The sequence below is a fragment of the Molossus molossus genome, unplaced genomic scaffold (assembly GCF_014108415.1).
Source record: "Molossus molossus isolate mMolMol1 unplaced genomic scaffold, mMolMol1.p scaffold_m16_p_14, whole genome shotgun sequence".
Lineage (NCBI taxonomy): Eukaryota > Metazoa > Chordata > Mammalia > Chiroptera > Molossidae > Molossus > Molossus molossus.
The window spans coordinates 991030-1011210 of NW_023425349.1; the positions used below are offsets into that span (position 1 = coordinate 991030).

The following is a 20181-nucleotide window of genomic DNA, read 5'->3' on the forward strand; positions in this document are numbered from 1 at the left end:
CCCTCACCTGAGGATATTTTTCCATTGATTTTTAGATTGAGTGGAAAAGAGAGAGGGAGAAGGGAGGGGGAGAGAGAAACATGGGTGTGAGAGAGACACATTAATTGGTTGCCTCCTGCACGACCCTGACCGGTCTGGGGATCAAACCTACGACCCTTCGGTCCACAGGCCGACACTCTAATCGCTGAGCCAAACCAGCCAGGGCTCATTGGGCTTTTGAATCTGTGGACTGGTGTCCCAGGCCCCTCGGGGCGTGGAGGGGGCCGTGATGCTGGGTCGGAGAGTGTGGGGTGGAGGCCCTGGGGCCTGCGGACCGGGCCTGAGCCGCACTGTCTTTCAGCTTCGTGTCCCCACGCTGTCAGCCAGCGGCACCTGGCGGCCCTGCGGCACCTGTGCTACAAGCGGTTTGTGGAGGTGCGTGTGTCCCCAGAGGCCTGACCCCGGGCCTGCGGTGGAGGGGCCCACGCAGGCGGCATCTGCACCTGGGGTTGCTGCTGGAAGCTGACCTTGGGGCCCCTTTGCAGGGAAGCATGTCTCAGGAGAGCTGGGCCGACCACGTGCGGGTGAGTGGCCTGCGGAAGCCCAGCCTGGTGGGGGCGCCCGCTCCGGGCAGGGGCGGGGGTGCCCCGAAAGTGTGTGTGTGTGTGCAGACAGGCCTGTGGTCCAAGGCCCCTGCAGGTCGGTGGGAGAAAGGGCCCCCCTTCTGCAGCAGCCTGTCCTTCAGGTGGAGCCGGAGGGGGACCCTGAGTGGTCCTGGAGGAAGGGGGTCGTGGGGCCCCAGGCGCAGCGTGCGCAGGGCCCGGTCAGCGGGACCGCCCACCTCTGTCCTGGGCAGGCAGCACACTCTGTTGTCCTGCGTGGCATCCAGTGGGGGGCAGTGCTGAGCTGCCCCTGGCGTCCCGTGTGGGGAGTACGGTGAGTCACCGGAGAGGAACGCGGACCCCGGCAAGGCCCGGAAGGCCAGTCCCTGTGCCAAGGCCGAGCCTGCCGGAAGGGCAGCGGACATCCTGAGGAATGCGGAGGCTTCCACATATTGTGTCCACGTGGGACCTGCAGCCGGCGGGAAGCCGGGGGTCTGAGGCCGCTGGGGTGCAGAGCTGGCTGTGGGGGTGGCCAGCAGGGCCTCTCAGGGTTTGGAGGTGGGGAGGGCAGGGGACCCCAACTCTCATCCCTTCCCACCGAGTGGCAGCAGCCTGTGACCTCACGGACATGAGGCCTGGGCCAGGGCTGGGCCCCTCGGCTGGGCCCGCCGGTGGGGCTCCCTGGGCCGAGCTGGGGTGGGAAGGCCCCTGCTCCACGCAGGACACTGGTGGGGGGCAGTCTGCGGACTGGAGAGCAGCTCCGGGAGGTCCCATGGTCACTGCTGCCCGAGGGCTGCCTCTCTGTCCACTCTCCGGACTGTGGGCTCAGGAGCGTCCCACGACCTCCCCCTCTCCTGAGCATGGTGGCAAACCCAGAGCAGGGGCGAGGGTGCCTGCCGCCCAGGAGACAGGGCAGCTGTATTGGGAGCCACCCGTGGAGTGGAGAGGGGTTGAGGGTCAAGGGCCGGGGAGGAGCAGGGTCTGACCATGGTCCACAGGATGAGCAGGTCTTAGTCCTGGTGGCCCGAGGAGGGGGTGTTGGCAGTCCTGGCAAACAGGGTGGAGTGAGGGTGTGGACCTGGGGAGCGAGGCCTCGGCTGAGGGCAGGGCAGGGGCAGTCGACCTGTCTGGACAGTGGCTGTCACCCCAAGCATCTCTGTTGCGGGGGCCACTGCTGGGCTTGGGGGCTTTGGGATTGTCTGCACCCCACCCTGCGCCCCCCACGGAGCAAGGTGCCACAGCCCACCTCCTGCCCTGTCCCCAGGGCCTGGTGGGGCCTAGCCCGTGGCTGCAGGAGCAGTTGCTGGCCTCTCAGGCCGACGTGGCCATGGCTGCCCGCTGTGCCCAGGACCTGTCCCTGCCCGAGGACCAGCTGCCGGCCTCGGTGGCCACAGAGCTGCGCCGGCTCCGGCTCCAGGAGAGGTGAGCACCCCAGGCTTGGGGGCCGACGAGGGGCACATGCCTTGGGTCCCTGTCCCTTGGGAAGTGGCTCCGTGACTTGTATATGCGAGTGGTTTGGACATTAGACACAGAGAAAGCCAGGAATGGGGGGCACCCCCGTCCCCAAAGGGCAGGTAGGCAGAGTGCATGAGACAGAAGGGTCCCTCCTGGGAGCCCAGCAGCCCAGCTGCACCCCCAGGGCCTGTAGCCCCGGAGGGCAGACCCGCTCAGCCAGGTCAGGATGTGCTGGGGGGACCCCGGGACACCAGGTGCCACAGCTGTGCTCCTCCAGGACGGCCGAGGTGCCCTCCAAGGACACGAGGGGCCAGTGCTACCAGCTGCCCATCGCCAGGGAGGATGTTCGCTTCCTGGCCACGTGGCAGGACCTGGCCAGGCACGAGGAGGAGCTCCTGCAGGTGGGTCACCGGCTGGGGCTGCTGCTCGAGGTCGGGGGGCTCTGTCCACACAGGACCCGCTGCACTCAGCTGTCCATCCTGCCTCGTCCCCTGGCGTCCCGCATGGCAGGGCACCTGCACCAGCTGATTCACAGGCCTGGCCCCTTCTGTGCGGAGTGGGGGACGGCCCCACGTGTGTGGGGGCTCACCGGTGGCCACGCCCTCCCAGCAGAGGCACCTCACCTGGCCTTGGGTCCTCGGGGGCCAGGCAGGCTGGCTGTGCCCTTCTGGTCCTTGGCCACAGCCCCTCAGGCCTGCCTCTGTCCGCAGCCCGGCCAGGTGGTCGGCATGGACCTGGAGTGGAGGCCCTCGTTCTGCCCGGGGGGCCGACCCCAGGCGTCACTCATGCAGGTGGCCGTGGAGGGCCGCGTGTTTTTGCTGGACCTCCCTGCGCTCTCTCGGCCGGCAGGAGGGCGGACCTCCCAGGCCTTCTCCCGACTGGTGTCCCGGCTGCTCTCGGACCCGTCCATCACCAAGCTGGGTGAGCACAGTGCTCGCCTGCCCATCCCTGCCTGCCCAGGGAGGGTGCTGGTGGAGCAGGGCCCCTTCCTTAGGTGCTCACTGCCCAGTGGCCCCTGCCCACAGGTTACGGGATGGCAGGGGACCTGAAGAGCCTGGGGGCCTCCTGCCCCGCCCTGGCCCAGGCGCAGAAGCAGCTGCAGGGAGGCCTGGACCTGCTGTGGGTGCACAGGCAGGTCAGTGGGGTGGGGTCTGTCCTCTCGGTCCTTCCCGGGGGGGGGGGGGGGTCACTGCTCTGGCTCCCCCAGGAGCTCTCGGCGTGACCTAGGGGTTCAGACGTCAGTCCGCCCCAGAGCTGACCGGTGTGTGGCCTTGGCCCTGAGACCCCGCACAGCGGCCGTGGCGTCCTGGCCCTGCACTGAGTGCTGTGGGTGCAGGGCTGCCCCAGAGCCCACGTGGGCGGCGAGGGCACGGGTGGTCCCCCGGGCAGCCTCACCGAGGGCCCTGTCTTGGCAGATTCGGGCCGACATGCCTGCCCTGCGTGTGGACGGGGCTCAGGGGACGCGGGGCCTCAGCCTCCTGGTGCAGCAGGTGCTGGGCAAGCCGCTGGACAAGACACAGCAGCTCTCCAACTGGGACCGGCGGCCCCTGCGGGAGGAGCAGCTGCTGTACGCAGGTGCGCCCCGCCCCACCCCGCCCGCCCCGCCCCGCCCCGCGCCCACCTCCGGCCTCCCGGGCAGGAGGCTAAGGCCGGTCCCTGCCCACCCAGCTGCCGATGCCTACTGTCTGCTGGAGGTGTACTGGGCACTGTGCAGAGAGCCTGCCCGCTTCCAGCTGTCGGGGGACCTGGCCAGGAGCCCGAGGCTGGGGCACAGCAAGAGGTCGGGGGCCCCGGAGCCGCCAGGCCCCCAGGAGGCCTCGGCACCACCCCAGCAGGTGACTGGAGCCCCTCGGGGTCCCTTCATAGGATTTTCCGGAAGGAGGATCACTGTCCATAAAACAGGCACCTTGCGTGGGTGGAGGTCTGGGGTGGGGGAGGCCTGGGTTCCTCCCCCTAGAGAGAAGGGATACACTGTGGGCAGCCTCCTGGAGCAGGGGGTCCCAGCCCCTCCCGATACCAGGCCAGCGTGTTCCCTGAACCCCACTTCAGAGTACACGGGACCCCCAGGAACCAAGCAGGCTCCTCTTGGAGTCCAGCGTGGGTGACTCTGTCATGTTATCTGTTTCCTGCATCGAGCTCATGTTGCTCGATTCTCTTTATAAAGTTTTTCTGAAAAAGAGCAACCAGCCCGGCCGGTATGACTCAGTGGTTGAGCGTCAACCAAGAGGTCGCTGGTTCAATTCCTGGTCAGGGCTCATGCCCAGGTTGTGGGCCCATCCCCAGTGGGGGGCATGCAGGAGGCGGCCAATCCATGTTCTCTCTCATCCATGTTTCTCTCTCTCTCTCCCTCTCCCTTCCTCTCTCAAGTCAATAAAGAAAAAAGTACTTTAAAAGATTTTTTTAAAAGAACGACCACACAGCCCTGGGCCCCCACTCCCACCGAGCCGGGGCAGGTGCTGAGCAGGGCTTGTTGCAGGTGCCCGAGGTCCCGGCCAGGGCCTTCCGCGTGGTGTGTGACAGGATGCTGCAGGGGCTGGCACGCAGCCTGCGCTGTCTGGGCGTGGACGCGCTCGCGCTGGGTCCCGGCGAGGGCCCCCGCCAGGCAGCCGAGGTGAGTGGGGCCGTGCGGCCCGGGTCCTGGGTCCTGGGTCCTGGGACCCGGGCGGTGTGGGCGGCGCTGCAGTGGCGGAGGGCACGGCACCCCTGGAGCCCCAGGCACAGCGGTGGCTGCCCGGGCTGGGGTCTGCTGGCTGGAGCCCTTGGGCGGTCCTGTCCCCGGGGTGCCCTTTGGCATCTGGAAAGGCTGAGGGCTGTAAGCCCTTCTGTTCTCTGAGAAACCAGAGTGGATGCCTGGCGTGCGTGCAGGGCGCTGTCCATGCGGCACCGGTCACTCGCGGGCTCCTCACGCCCACGGGGGCTCCTCACGCCCACGCGGGCTCCTCACGCCCACGCGGGCTCCTCACGCCCACGCGGGCTCCGCTCACCCACACTGGGGCTCCACGGGGGAGGGGGCCCCGCCCCAGGGTCATGAAGAAACACCCAGCCCTGGAGGGCAGTCCAGGGTGACCCACCACGTGGGTCAGGGTGATCAGAACCATGGTTCTGCTTCTCCGCAGACTTGTCTGGTTATCTGTGCAGGTCACATTCGTCAGATAAAGTTCCTCACGCACGTCTTACCAAAACGGTCACAAGACCCTGGCTGGGTGGGAGAGACACGGGCCAGCAGCACCCCCAAAGGGCCCACAGCACAGGGAAGGGTATGCTGTCTAGTCAGGCGCCAGCCCGGTGGGGGCAGGGGGACCCCCACTCCCTCGCCAGTGGGGGGGCTGAGTTGCCCTGGACCCGAGCAGCTGTCTCCAAAGTCGGGCTGGAACTTGGATGGTGAGTGTCTTTAACAGGCGCGTTGAGATACAGTTCACACCACAGAGGGCACACGGTCAAGACACCGCTCGGGGCTGCTCGTGAGTCCGAAGCCCTGTGCAGCCGTCTCCAGTCAGTGCCCGAGAACAGTCATGCCCGAGGCCCCGCCCCCAGGCCCTGGCTGGGAGAACGGACAAGCCCCATGTCCTGAGGCTGTGGGGGGCAGGCCTGAGAACCTGCCGGGTGGGACCCCCACCTCCTGCGTGGCCCCTGGCACATGTGAACGGACGTCCACTGTCTCCCCCGTCTCTGGCCCCTCCCAGACCACCTCTCCCAGAGGCCTGGGCCCAGTGTCCAAGGAAGGTTGCACCCAGGGTGGCGATGGCCAGCATCCCTGCAGAAAACCCACCTGCCCCAGCCAGGGTTGTGTCCAGCTCACTGGGGCGGAGACGCGTGTCAGCCTGGCTTTCCGAGGGCTCCAGGCATCAGCGGCGAAGCGGCCCAGCAACCAGCAAGGAAGTGTCTTCCCACCGGCCCCGAGGGTGCCTGGGGTCTCCAGCAAGTGGAAGGCAGGCTCTGACCCCATGATCCTCGCCCTACCCCCGAAGTACACCTGTGAACTGCACGTCGTGGGAAAGGCTCTGCAGCTGTGTCTTGTGGAGCTCGGCCTCGGGCAGATCACTGCAGTTGTTCAGGGGGCCCGGTCCCCGCAGAGCCCTCAGCCACGCACAGGGAAGGCGGAATCAAAGGCCACACGTCAGGGCCTCGGGACCTCAGTCCTGCGGCCACAGGGGCTGCATCCTGCCGGCGCCCCAGAGCCTGGGAGCGGGTGCTTCCCGGGGGCCAGCTGCCAGCACCTGGGCTTCGGCAGGAGCCCCGAGCGGAACACGGAGCCCATGACCAGTCCCCGTGGCGCTGCTCTGACCACGTGACACGCTGCAGCAGCATTAGAAGAACACGGACTTGGGCCCCCGAGTGCGGCGGCTGGGACACGTACCTGAAATGGGGGTGGCTTTGAAGTCAGGTCGTGGCGGAGGCAGTCGGTGTTTTGGAGGTCACGACAGGAAAAGCGTGGGAGTCTGCACAGAAACGCAGGTGCGAGGGCCTGGTGGTGACGGCTGGGACGCCAGGTCGCAGCAGAGGGAGCTGCGTGCCCCGGGACACCTGCAGAGCTGAGGACAGACTGCAGGGTGAGGGGTGGAGGGAAAGAGGCAGAGGCAGGGCCGAGGTAAACACACTGACCTGGATGGAGCTGGGACACTTAGTCCAAGAACAGAAAGGTGACCATTCGTCAGACCAGAGGTGCCCAGCGCCCGAGGGCATGGGGAGCCACGGATCAGGGGTGTGGTCACCGAGGACCGGTGGCTCTCCAAGGTTTGGCCAAACCCGAGCCTCAGCCACCTCCGCAGGAACCAAAGTGAGAAGGAAGTCCACCTGTGGGCGCGGTGCCCAATGGCTGCAGCCCCCCAGTGGCCACCACAGCCCCGTCAGGAAATCTGCTTACACACAGCGGCGGCTTCTCTTCTGGGAGGCCCCTGTGACGTGGGTCAGTGCCGGAGCAGCTCCAGGGACGGTCTGCAGACTGAGTCCTGAGCAGTGGTTCTGAAATCGGTCTTCCACGGATCGGTCCTCCGGTGGGAGAGGTCTGAGCAACCGAGCCCGCGCCACCTCCGGACGCTCCGGTCAGCGACGGGTCAGGGCGCTGGGGCTCCGCCGGGGAAGCCCGTGAGGGCCTCCCTCCAGCTCACCCTGCACGAGGGACCAGAAGCTTCAGCGTCTGCCCCCAAAGGAGCCGCGACCTGGGGCCGCAGAGCTGGAGGGGCTGAAACCGAACCCAGAGTTTCACCTGTGCGTGGCCGGGTGACAAGCAGCAGCACAGCCGCTGCCCTGGCCTGTGCGGTCCGCACTCCCTGTCCTGCCTGTCCTATGAGGCCGTGTCCTCGGCCGATCGGCCTCCCGCGATGACCGGTGAGGTGGAGTGTTTCACGGGACCACCGGCCACTGGAGCCTTGTGTGGAAACCAAGCGTGTGTGACCCTGTCCTCAGGAAGGCCTGCTCCCCAGGCTGGCCCTCATCCGGCATCTGGGAGCTGCTGGTCAACAGCCCCCCGCAGATACAACACTCCCCAGACTGTCCCAACGGGGTGGCGTGTGTGGACCCAGCGGTCCCTTCGGGAGTCTGCAGCCGGGTCCATGCCAGCCAGAGGTGACATGACCGCGCGTCCCGGATGGACTGCTGCTGGTGTGGGGGGTCACGTCGCATGACCACCGCCACCCACATGCCCTCTGTAATGGATCTTGGCCATGAGCACAACCACGGGCCAGGCGGTTTGGGGGACCCTCCCACCAGTCTGCTCAAGGCCTGTCCGACAGCTAGTTCCCCTTGAGACCTGCGGGGCCAGGCCTCCTTCCTCCTGCGGAGGTCTAGAAACAGCTGGGGTGCTCGGAACTGCTGTCGCCGAGTTTGGGGTGCAGGGGAACACTTATCATAGCTGGTCATCTGCGTGAGTATTGATCTGACTGCTCCGACCTGTTTCACAGCCTTGATCACCAGCCTGCGCGTCCTTAGCTTTCGCCCGGGACTGGGCGTTTTGGTCGCTTATAAATTAAGTCTGGTTTCCTGCCGGCACGGGAACCGCAGGGCCAGAGTTCCTGGTCGCCTCTGGGTCGACCCCCTATCCGGAAACCTTGCGAAACTGCCTGTCAGTTCTGGGGTTCTCCGCGTGGGCGTGTCATCCGCACACGAGGACGGTTCCAGTCCTTTCCCAGCCTCCTGGCTTTTCTTTCTTTGCCTCATCTCACTCTCTTGGCCGAGGCCTCCGGGACAGGGCCGTGCAGGTGGTGGCCGGTGTCGTTGGATTCAGACGGAGCGTTCAACACGAAGCACAGTGGGCCCCACGGCCCCGAGGACGTCCCGCGACCCCACATGGGCTGGGAAAGACCACTCATCTGCAGCCACAGAGAGAATCGGGGGGGGGGGGTCTCCCCTTTCACCCGTGAACATGACCTTTTCCTTTGGAACTAACTTGTCTTTTTCCATGTTGCTGCTTTGGGTTTGTGGCCCCTGTCTGGGGGCTCGGGCCCATCTTGGGAGCACGTCCAAGTGGAACTTTAATCTCCCATCACCTTATTTTCAAGCCTTATAGACAAGTTGGGGGTTTGGCCTCTTCCGTTTCCTGCAACTCTGCATGACACGTGGCCGGCTGCTGTCCGGGAGGAGCTCCTGGTGCCGGCTTCTCTCTGTCACCAGCTGCACCCTCTCGGTCACGCTGGTAACCTGTGCCTTCCCCTGGGGCATGTCCCACAGAGCTGTCGCCCGGGCCCGCGGCGCGGCCTGGCCACGGCTGTGACAGCGACAGCGGCGACGGCCTGTGCACCTGCAGGCGTCCGTCAGTGAGCCTCCCACTTGGCCATGTTGGACCTTTCTGTTGCATTTTTTGTTTCTATCTCATTAATTTCTATTCTTATCTTTATAGTTTCCTTCCTTTGCTTTCTTGGGGTCATTTCCAAGTGGAGTGCTTCACTCTTTAATTCTCAGCCTTTTAAATTTTATGATGTAAACATTCGAGACCATAACTTTTCCTTGAAGTACTGTTTTCAATGCATTCCATGAGCTTTGTTTTTTTATATGTCGTCTTCTCATTATTTGGTTTAGTCCTGATCTTTTTTTTTTTAATCCTCACCCGAGGACATTTTTCCATTTTTTGTTCAGATAGAGCGGGAGGGAGAGAGAGGAAGAGAGAGAGAGAGAAACATCAATGTGAAGGGACACATTGAGTGGCTGTCACCCACATGACCAACCAGGGCCGGGGACAAACTGCAACCGAGGTACGTGCCCTTAGCGGGAACTGAACCCGGGTCTCTCTGGACCGCAGGCCGACGCTCCAACCGCTGAGCCAAACCGGCCAGGGCCATTTTTGAGTGTCTGTTATAATTACTTATTTGACTTAGTTCTTTAGAAGGCTGTTTTTGTTTTTTTTTAATTTCAGAAAGCTTGGAATTTGGGAGTTTTTTCATTATCTTTTTTTAATCCTCACCCGAGGATACTTTTTTCCATTTTTATCTTCAGATAGAGTGGGAGAGAGAGAGAAACATCAACGTGAGAGAGACACATCGAGTGGTTGCCATCCACACGACCCCGACCAGGGCCAGGCACTGAACTGCAACCGAGGCACGTGCCCTTGACTGGAATCGAATCTGCAACTCTTTGGTCCGCGGGATGATGCTCTAACCACTGAGCCAAACCGGCCAGGGATTCGTGATCCTTTTAAACAGATTTCTAACCTAGCTGAATTATAGTCAAGGAGCTTAGTCCGTATACTGCCAATTTAGATATTTGTGAGGACTGACTTGGTAGCCACCGGGGTGATCCTTCTTATAAATGTTCCATGTGGACTTCAAAGCATACATATTCTCCAGTCATGTTCATCCCGCTCACGCACACACACACACACACTCACAGTCATACACACTCACAATCACACACACATTCACTCACATAGTCACAGTCACACACAGTCACACTCACAGTCATACACACAATCACACAGTCACACAGTCACTCACATAGTCACACTCACATAGTCACACACAGTCACACTCACAGTCACGCACATGCACACAGTCACAGCCGCACAGTCACACACACACTCATAGTCACTCACAACCGTGCACCCACACTCAACCACACTCACACTCATAGCCACACTCAGTCACACTCACACTCATACAAGTTGCTCACGCACAGTTGCTCACACAGTCACACACATTCACATAGTCGTATACACACACAGCCACACTCACAATCACATACACACATAGTCACAGCCGCACACACAAAGTCACTGTCACACTCAGTCACACACACAGTCGCATACACACAGCCACACACTCATAATCACGCACACACAGTCATAGCCACACACACAGTCACACAATTCTCAGTCACACACACAATTGTGCACTCACACTCAGTCACACTCACAGTTGCACACACTCAGTCACACTCACTCATACAAGTTATACACACTCACAGTCATACAGTCACACACATCCACACACACTCACACTCAAATCACCTGTGCTCATTTGACTGTTTTTCTGCCTGATTCAATCAAAGACCGAGAGAACTATAGTGAAGTCTCCTGTGATGGTGGATTCATCAAATTCTTGATGGTCATTTCAGTATTTATTTGTTAAAACTTGTTATTAGGCATACGTGCACACGATTTTTAGAATTATTCCATTCACTCCACCGCCATTTTTTCTTCCAATATTTAGAATTCTTGTATCTTCCTCTTGGGTGAACTCTTGTATGAGGTGAACCTCTTTGGCTCTAGTAAAACTTTTTACCACAAAGTATATTTAAACTAATATTAATACCATTTCCAGAATTCTTTGATTAGTATTTGTATATTATTTTCTCACCTTTTCATTTTCAACATTCCTTTTATCTTATACATTCGGTGTATTTCTTATAAACTGCTTCTAGCTGGATTTTTTTTAAAAAACGTACTCTGACAGCCTTTGCTTTTCAACTTGCTAATTTAGTCCATTTACATTTTTTGTAATCAATTTTTGGGTTTAGCTGTACTGTCCTGATTTGTGCTTTCCACTTGTCCTACTTTTACTGTTCCTTTTTCCCTTTCTTGTATTCTTTTAGCTTTTTCACCCCCGTTCTATTTTTTCCTCTATTAGTTTGAAAGTTATAAATACTATTTCTATTCTTTTAAGGGTTGCCCCAGAAATTTGAGCACGTGTATTTGAGTTCACAGTGACTCAAGTTAAAACTAACACAGGCACCTCCGCTCAGTGTAGCTTTCTCACCATTTCCCATCTTACCTGTTATTATTTTCCATCATTTTAACAAACTGTGCTGTTTCTTAATTCTGCCGATTAGACGTCATATTTGCTTTGTGTGTATGATGGCTCTGAGTTCACGCGGTGTGCATGTGCATGTGCACGGACATGCTTTAAGGAAAACCAGCTCTTTTTTTGCTAAAAGATCTCCCTTTGCTATGTCCTTTCATTGGGGCCATTGTCCCCAGCACGTTTCTGCTCCCTCTCTCCCCTGGAAGGCAGTGCTGCCGGTCTGCAATGCTGATGTGACAGAACTTTGGAAACAGCCCACGGTCGCTTGTGTCCGCGGCTCCTGTCGAGCTGTCTGCGTCTGCCCTTTGTCAGCTCTCTGGAGCTAGTCGGGACTTTCTCTCGACCGCCCTTTCGTTGGGTTCTCTCCTCACCTCAGTTGCATTTTTAATACTTTTATTCATCACATAGGTGTGTATTCGTCATCGCTAGAAATAATCACTTGCTTTATTGCTTTTTTCTTCTGTCTTGTGGTAAAATAGACATAACAAAGTGTATCATCTTAACCATATTTGAATTTGCAATTCATTGGCATTAAGTACATTCACAATGTTGTGTTACCATCGCCACTATCTATTTCCAGAATTTTTTCATCATCCCAGACAAAAACTCTGTCCCCATTAAACAGTCATTCATCACCCCTTCTCCGACTCTGGGAACCATCCTTCCGTCTGTCTCCAGGAATCTGACCTTCCCCAGTCCCTCATATAAGTGGAATCATACAGTAGGTGTCCTCTGTGTCTAACTTACTTCACTGAGCATAGTGTCTTCAAAGTCCATCTGTATTGTAGCATGTGTCAGAAGACCCTTACTTTTGTTTTTTGTTTTTGTTTTTGTTTTATCCTCACCTGAGGACATTTTTGCATTTATCTTCAGACAGAGCAGGAGGGAGAGGAGGGGAAGAGAGAGAGAGAGAGAGAGAGAGAGAAACATTGACATGAGAGAGACACATCAAGTGGCTGCCACCAATGCAACCCCAACTGGGGATGGGGCCAGACCGCAACCGAGGTACATGCCCTTAGCGGAAACTGAACCCGGGACTCTCTGGTCTGCGGGCCAACGCTCTAACCACTGAGCCAAACCGGCCAGGACGACCCTTACTTTCAAAAACAGAATAAATGCCATGCATGTGCATGTGTGTGTGTTTTGTGTTTGTTAATTCATTTGCCTGTTGATGGACATTCAGACTACTTCCACCTTGTGGCTACTGTGAATGATGCTGTTCTGTACCTTAGAGCACAAGCATCTGTTTGAGATTCTGCTTGAGATTGTTTGGGGTATAGACCCAGAAGTGGACTCGCTGGGTCACATGGTCATCCTGTGCTTAACTTCTGAGAAACTGCCGTACTGTTTCCACGGCGACCGCACCGCTGTGTATCCCCGCCAGCAGTGTGTGAGGCCCCGCTATCTCCATCCTCACCAGCACGCACTTCCTTCTCCTTCCTTCCTCGTTTTTTAAAAATAAAAGTCATCATAATAGGTGTGACTTGTGTCACTGTGGTTTCGACTTGCATGTCTCTAATGATTAAGGGTGTTGAGTGTCTTTTCATGTACTGCTTGGCCATTTGGATGTCTTCTCTGGAGAAATGTCTATTCAAGTCTTTTTCTCTATTTTCCAGTTGGGTTATTTGCCTTTTTGTTGTTAAGTTGCAGTTCTTTATGTTTTCTGGACATTAATCCCCAATAAGATATATGATTTGCAGATATTTTTGTCCATTCTGTATGTTTGTTGTTGTTGTTTTTAACTTTTTTGACAGTGTCCAATATGTACAAAAGTTTTTCATTTTCATGGACATCAGTTTATCTGTTTTCAATTTTGTTGTCTTTGCTTTGGGTGCCATGTCCAAGACATCACTGCCGAATGCAATATCATGACACTTTCTCCAGTTCTCTTTTGAGAGTTTTGTAGTCTTGCCCTGGCCGGTGTAGCACAGGTGGTTGGAACATCATCCTGTACGCCAGAAGGTGGCAGGTTCAATCCCCACTCAGAAACGAGCCCAGGTTGTGAGCTTCATTCCCCAGCTGGGGCGTGTGTTTTTCTCTCTCTTCCTCTCTCTCTAAAAATCAACAAAAAAGAATTAAAAAAAAAAGTTTTATAGTCTTAGCTCTTACGTCCTTGGGCTGGCCCCTTGCATCCTCAAAGACAACTCGTGACTCCTAAGCAACCGTGCTGACCACAGCGACATCACCGTGCCGGACATTTCCGTCTGCCACACCTCACTGGCGGGCACGTTGCCCGGGTCGTGTGGGCCCTGTGCTGGATCCTGAGTCTTTGCGACGCGACGCGACGCTTGCGGACTTTGACACTAATTCACGTTCTGCCTGACAAGAGGTTCCCGCCTCCTTGTGCGCGGTCTCCGCCCCAGACCTGGAGCTGGCCCTTCCTCCTACAGGCTCCGACTTCCCGCGGCGTGGGGCCAGGCAGACACCAGTCTGGACACAGGGCTGGTTCTTGTTTCTAGGCCTTCGCAGCGGGGGAGTGATGAAATACGTACGTGTATATGTATATGTATATGTATATGTATATGTATATGTATATGTATCAGACGCTTATACTTCCATTCCTCTCTGGGGCTCGTTGCACAATCCCCTTCACTTTAACCCAGATCTCCTTTCTCAGCTGCAGAGCCTCCCACTCATGACATCACATTACTGTCTGTTTTGTGTCACCATCCACACACAGACGTTTCAGAATAACAACGTCCGTGTCCTCACCAACACCAGGATCCCTGCAGGGTACGGCCACTTGCGGTCTGTAGTGCGGTGGCCTCGAGACATGTGGTCAGTGTGCTGCTTCCCTGTGCCTGGGACACTTCCCTCTTTTCGGTTCAGTTCTTTCATCTGCTTTGGATTTTTACTTTTTCATCCTCACCCGAGGCTATCATTCCATTCATCTTCAGAGAGAGTGGGAGGGAGGGGGGGAGAGAAACGACAACTGGTCGCCTCCCACGTGACCCTGACCAGGGCCGGACACGTGCCCTTGACCAGAATCGAACCCACCACTCACTGGTCTGCGGGCCGACACTCTAACCACTGAGCCAAATCAGCCAGGGCTCCTTTGGATTTTTAGAGACAGCTTTTTAAATTTAATTTTGTTTGCAATTACGTAAAATCTTTGCAGGACTCTAAGACCAAATCTCTACAACGAGGCAATGCCCAGGACAAACCCAGGACGGGGGGCTGCTCTGGGCACGCGCGGGATGCACGTTTACCACAAGCAGGAGGACTTGGGCAGGCCCCAGGCAGAGGCCACTTTGGGGACAAAAGCAGCCCCACCCAAGGTGGTGGTGTGCCCTTCACTGGTCGTCTTCTCTCCTGCACAGGTCGCCCGGCAGGAGGGGAGGGTCATCCTGACCTCGGGGCAGCCGTACCACCAGGTGAGCACCGCCTGCGCCCGCCCCCCAGACCCCCAACTCCGGCTCCGCAGTGGGGCGAGAGCAGAGGGCTGCGTCCTGGGTGGACCAAGGGGCAATTCTTGGGCCCCGAGCTCGGGGAGGGGGTGGCCTGGGGGTTCTGGGCTCAGCCGCATCTCCCCGCAGCTCCAGGCACAGGTGGGGGCTGGGCGCTGCTTCCGGGTGGACCGCTCCCTCAAGGCCCAGCAGCAGGCCAAGGCTGTGCTCCGGCACTTCAACGTGCGCGTTGCCCACGCAGACATCTTCAGCCGCTGCCAGGTGGGTCTCGTGCCCCAGCCTGCCTCGGTGCCCGTGTGAGCCCTGGGGCTGCCAGGGAGCCCCTGTCACGGGAACCGGGCACGTCCCTGGAGGGTGCTGGGCACCAGAGGCCCTGAGCCTTGGCGTTCCTGCTCATCCCGCAGTAGCCACTGGCTCAGTGGGCAGTGTGCTCCCTCCTCCCCACCACCCACACACCACGTGCCAGGTAAACAAGGGCTCGGGAGGCACTGTCACCTGGGGCCGGGAGGACGGACGCAGGCGGCTGAGGTCCAGGGAGCAGCTCGGCCGGGACGTCCTTGGGATTTGGGGAATGTCCTGCACCCAGGGCTGGCCTCCCGCCGGGCCTCTGGACGGAGTGAAGGAAATCCTGGGAAGTCCTGTCTGGCTGGGCTTCTGGTGCAGAACATTCTGGAGTTTGGGCCACAGAGAGGAGGGGCCCGAAGGGCTGCCCCGCCGGCTCATTCCTGCACCGGCACCTGGGGCAGGCGCCCAGCACAGTGCGAGGAAGAAGGCCAGAGGGAAGCCCCTGTTTTCAGGCTGGGCCCCTGCCCTGCCAGGACCACAGTGGCCCTGGGCCACGGGAAATGAATCCCAGCCTTTCCCTGGCTGAGCTGGGGAAGGGCAGGAACTGTGTCTGCTGCCGCTTTGTACTCACGCTGGCGAGTGTTGTAAAGACCCCAGGACGTCCGGGAAGCAGGGAGGCATTTTAATGAGCTTTTCAGGGCCTCTGCTGGTGCGTTTTCTTGAGAAAACAGGAAGTTGGGGAACTGGGAGGAAGTCCCCTCTGGCGCCCTGGGAAGCCCAGTGCTGGGGAGCAGCCTGAGCTCCATCAGACCCCCGAGGGCCAGGCCCGGAGGGCGGCCTGGGTGAGGCCGCCGCGTGGGGGTTGGGCTGGGAGAGTGCCTGGGGGGCCGTGGGGCTCATTCACAGGCTGGGAGGCAGAGCTGCCCCGAGGGGACCCGCAGGTGACCGGTGGGAGGGCAGTGCCCAGCGGGGCAGCAGTGGACAGACCAGGGGGCGGGGGGCCAGAGAGCAGGTGTGGCGCCTGCCCAGGTGAGGGGCAGAGGGCTCAGAATCCGGTTCCAGTGTGTGGCCAGGTCCCTAGGTTTTCGGCTGAGCCCGTGGTCGGGGAGGGAGTGTGCTGGTCTGGGCTCTGGAGTCTGGTGTGGGGACAGGGCAGGCACCAACCCCTGGGGGTTGGGACGTGGGGAAGGGGAACGGGAGCCTGCCCGACCTCCTGCTTGTAGTAAACGCTTTCGACATGGCGGGAAGGGGCAGGGTCCCAGGCAGGGCCGGTGTGTGGCCCCAGCGAGGGGCTGGCGGTGCAGGGCAGTAGGTGATGGGAGCCTGATGTGAGGCCAGACGTCAGGGCCCGTGGGCCTTGGTCAGGGAGTGGGGACACCAGGGCCGGGGGGCCACCGAAGCTCACAACTGTGCAGCAGCCCCAGCTGGGCTCAGGCGGGGTGTGCCCAGGGCGGGGCCCCCTGGGGGGCAGACAGGTGTTTGGGGGACGTCCCCAGGCGTGCACAGGCCCAGCTGGAAGGAGCATGAACAGGACCAGGGGAGCGAGAAGGGGGTCTCAGAGAAGCCAGGATTTCCGCATCTGAACCTGGCCTCAGTGACTGCGGCGGTGTTCCGGGCACAGTGGGGGGACGAGCTGGCGCGTGGTGAACCAGCTGGTGGCGTGAGCGCCTAGGCCAGAGGCCGGGCTCCCAGTCACCAGGAGCAGAGGCAGCTCCCTGCTGAGCTGCCACACGGGGTCCAGGCAGGCCTCAGGCTCGCTCCCACCCTGCCCCTGCTCCCCAGCCTGCCTATGTTCCTGGTGAACCCCAGAGCTCAGCCTGAGCAGCAGCTGGGAACAGCTGACCACCAGCCCTGCACACGGCCACCCCACTCCCAGCCCACTGCCAGGGGAGTGCTGTTCGCAGGGCCGGTCGAGGTGGACCAGAGGCCCGCCTACAGGTGGACACCAAGCCCAGAAACGGTGCCACACACTCACCCCACGGTGATGGCCGGAGGCTCAGCCTTCACAGTGACCGGGCTGCTCCCTGGGCTGCAGACCCCGGCTCTGTCCCACAGGTCGCAGCAAGGGCTGGGCTGGCTCGTGAGCCCATCTGGACATCAGGGGGCGCTGGCAGGCAGAGCGGGCCCTCAGACTGCCCCAGAGGGCTTCTGTGCTGTGCTCGGCGGGGGGCCTGCCCTGCACCCCAGCGGCCTGCGCACCCTGGCCACTGGCTCGGAGCCTCCGCTGCCCCGACCTGGCTGGAGCTGGCCGCCTCCCTGGAGAGCTCCCGCCGCCAGGCCGTTTCCATTTCTTTTCCTTCCTTCTGCTATTTTGGTGCCGTTCCCAGAGGGAAAACCCACCACGCGTTCCCAGAGCAGGCCCAGCCGCGCTCGGGCTGGCGCGTGGAGGGCACTCGGGAGAGCGAGGTGGGAGAGGGCCACAGGCTGGCCGGGGTCTGCAGCCTGGTCCCCGCACCGCCTGGCCCCCAGCAGCATGACGCCGCACCTGGCGGGTGCCCTGGGCACTGGGATTCCACTGGGATGCCCGCTGTGGGGACAGAGAACCCCTCCAGCCACGGGCGGGCGGGGAAGGGGCAGTGGGCTCCTCCCAGAGGGCAGGGCTGTGACCCCTGAAGCTGGTGATCTGGGCCTGGGATGATCCGTCAGGAGCGGCTGCCAAGAGGCCGTTCCCAGTGCCGTCCACCATGGGAAAATATTTTATCAAAGAAATTTGAGTTTAAAAAAAAGGCCTACGCACGAACCCTGACATGGCCAGGCAGAGCGTCTATTTTTACTGTCCCTCCGGTCCCCCCGCCGCGGTGGGAGCCAGAGCCCGAGTGGCAGGAGTGTCCTGGACCTCAGTGCTGCTGGCCCCGGAAGTGGGCACCCAGAATGCAGCTGTGAAGGGGGCTCATGGTATCTGCCCCCAGTGCCCACCCCAGAGTCCAGACCCAGGGGGTAGCCGGGAGGCCCATGCCCGGCCTCGTCCCTGGGCCGGGAGACCCTGCCTCTCTCCTGATGACCAGCCCCAGACGGAGGGACAGACAGGAAGAGGCTGAGCTGCACTGACCCCACCCCTCCCCGGCCATTGTGCTCGAGGCCCCCAGCCCAGTTCCCACACTCGGTGCCCCCGGGGTCACACAGGCACAAAGGCTGTGGGAGGGGTGGCCACCGCCCTGCTCCTGAGGTGGCAGGAGGGGCCACCACGGGGAGCTCTGGAGGAGGACGGGGCAGGAGCAGCCGGCCTGCCAGCCTGGAGGGTCCAGTGTCTAAGGCTCAAGGACAGTGGGAGCCACCAGGCAGGTCCCGGCAGGGTTGGGGCCCGACTATGGATGCTGGTGGGGATGATGGCCGGACGGGCAAGGTCAGCACAGCCCCCAGGAGTGACAGCAGGGTGGGGTGGGTCGAGGCTGGTCACAGCATCCCAGGAGGCCCCCCGGGCCCCCCCACAGCTTGTGGGCCTCCCCGTCTGCCCCTCCCCCTTCCAGAAGAGCCCTGGGTCTCAGCCGGCACCCAGCCTCAGTTCCTACCAGATGGCCCTTGAGGGACCAACCCAGACCCCACCACCCTGGGGCCCCTGGCTCCTGGTGGCCCTGATCCAACCCCTGAGCCAGCAGGACACCCACACCCTTCACACCACAGCTCAGCAGCTGCCGGACATGGCCACCTGGCAGGCAGCCCCGGCCCCTCAGTGTGTCGTCCCGGGACCCACACCAGTGCTCAGGAAGGGAGGTGTGAGCCCCAGCCTGGTTCACACCCTTTCTCTCACCCGTGCCTGGGGGGGCCAGACCTTTGTCCTGACAGGAGCTTGTGATGGGTGCTCCCATCAGCGGTCGGGGGCCCTCCAGACAGGCTTCTTGGGCTGCACCCCTGGATTTTGACAGAAGCATGAAAACATGTCCTGCCCACTTCCCAAAGGGGTGGCAAGCTTACAGGCTCCACTCAGAGGCCGAACCCAGGGGAGGGTGGGCATGCTGCCCGGGCTGCTGTGGGAGACGGGACTGCGGGCCACACATGCCACCAGTCGGGCTTCAGCCTGTCCAGTGCAGGCCCACCCCATGGCAGCCGAGACAGGCCCCTGGGAGCTGGGGGAGGGCGGCAGAGAGGCCAAGAGCTAGACCGGCTGGCACCCCAACGCCATCCCCTCAGGCCTGGGCCCCGCCAGCTGAGAGAACCCCGCCACGGGTCAGAGGAGCTGGGTCTGCCTTCCCTCGGCGCCTCGCCTCTGCTGGCCACTGTCACAGTCCTGCTCCCGGGAGCCCCGGCCATCCAGCCACCTGGAACCGCTGGCCAGACCTGGCAGAGGCCAGCCCCCCCGACCATCGCCCCCAGGGCTCTGCTGCGGCCTAGACCTGGGCTCGGAGAAACAGGGAAGGCGGGCAGAGTGCCCACAGCGTGCCTACCACGTGGCCAGGCCTCCAAGGGGCAGGCGGTGGCTCGGGGTCTATAGGACCCGAGGCTCAGGGCTGGGCTGGCGGCACCTGGTCCTGCGTCAGCCACTGCGGCCCTCGAGCCACATGCCGTGCAAGTCCGATCCGTGTCCACAAACACCTCAGTGTGCCCAGCCCGTGGCTGCTTTCAACAGGCTGCAGCCCCCAGGAAAGGTCCCCACACCTGGCCCCGCCCCCGCCTGCAGCAGGGACTGACTACCCAGGGGCCTGGCTGGCATCTGAGAGGGGGCGCTCCTTACTTGGAGGCAGTTGCAGCCCCAAAGCAGAAGTGGGGCAGGGCCAGGAGCAGTCAGCGGCTGGGCGGGTGGCCATGGGGCCTGGATGGGGGGGCAGGACAGGCTGGTGGCCTCGGGTGTGAGGCCCAAGGGGCTGCCGGTCAAGGAGGCATGGGCAGCTGTGGCTGGAGTCTGGGAAAGGTCCTCAATGTGAGAGAGCAGCGTGTCCAGGCAGCGCCGGCTCCGTCCATGTCCTGAGGGCAGGAGCCTGTGTAGACAGCCAGTGCAGCAGGACCCCTATGGACATGTGTCCCCCACCTGCCTGGCCACCTCCCCCTCTAGCTGCACAGAGTAAGACAGGGGCCAGGGAGGGGGGACTTCCCACCCCCCGGCAGCCCTGCTCTCTGCCCACCCACCCGCCTGAGGCTGTCAGAGCCCCTGTGGGAGCAGCCTGGCTGGCGGGTTCTGGGAGCCATCTTCTGGCCGGATGGGGCCTGAGACCCTGCCAGCCTGGGGGGCCGGGGGCTCAGGAGAAGGAGCCGTGAAGGGAGAGATCTGCTCAGCCAGCCCTGCACCCT

At 60.9% G+C, this 20181-nt stretch overlaps 1 protein-coding gene across 1 annotated transcript in view; it reads left to right on the forward strand.

The window, feature by feature from the left end:
• Positions 1 to 20181, forward strand: part of EXD3 (exonuclease 3'-5' domain containing 3) — a 60569-nt gene that overhangs the window by 30625 nt on the left and 9763 nt on the right. The window contains exons 10-20 of the mRNA XM_036261661.1: positions 341 to 414; positions 525 to 563; positions 1846 to 2003; positions 2314 to 2437; positions 2747 to 2957; positions 3062 to 3171; positions 3452 to 3611; positions 3705 to 3871; positions 4513 to 4647; positions 14587 to 14640; positions 14803 to 14934. Of these exons, the coding sequence (XP_036117554.1) occupies positions 341 to 414; positions 525 to 563; positions 1846 to 2003; positions 2314 to 2437; positions 2747 to 2957; positions 3062 to 3171; positions 3452 to 3611; positions 3705 to 3871; positions 4513 to 4647; positions 14587 to 14640; positions 14803 to 14934 (1364 nt within the window). The remainder of the gene's footprint in view (positions 1 to 340; positions 415 to 524; positions 564 to 1845; positions 2004 to 2313; positions 2438 to 2746; positions 2958 to 3061; positions 3172 to 3451; positions 3612 to 3704; positions 3872 to 4512; positions 4648 to 14586; positions 14641 to 14802; positions 14935 to 20181) is intronic.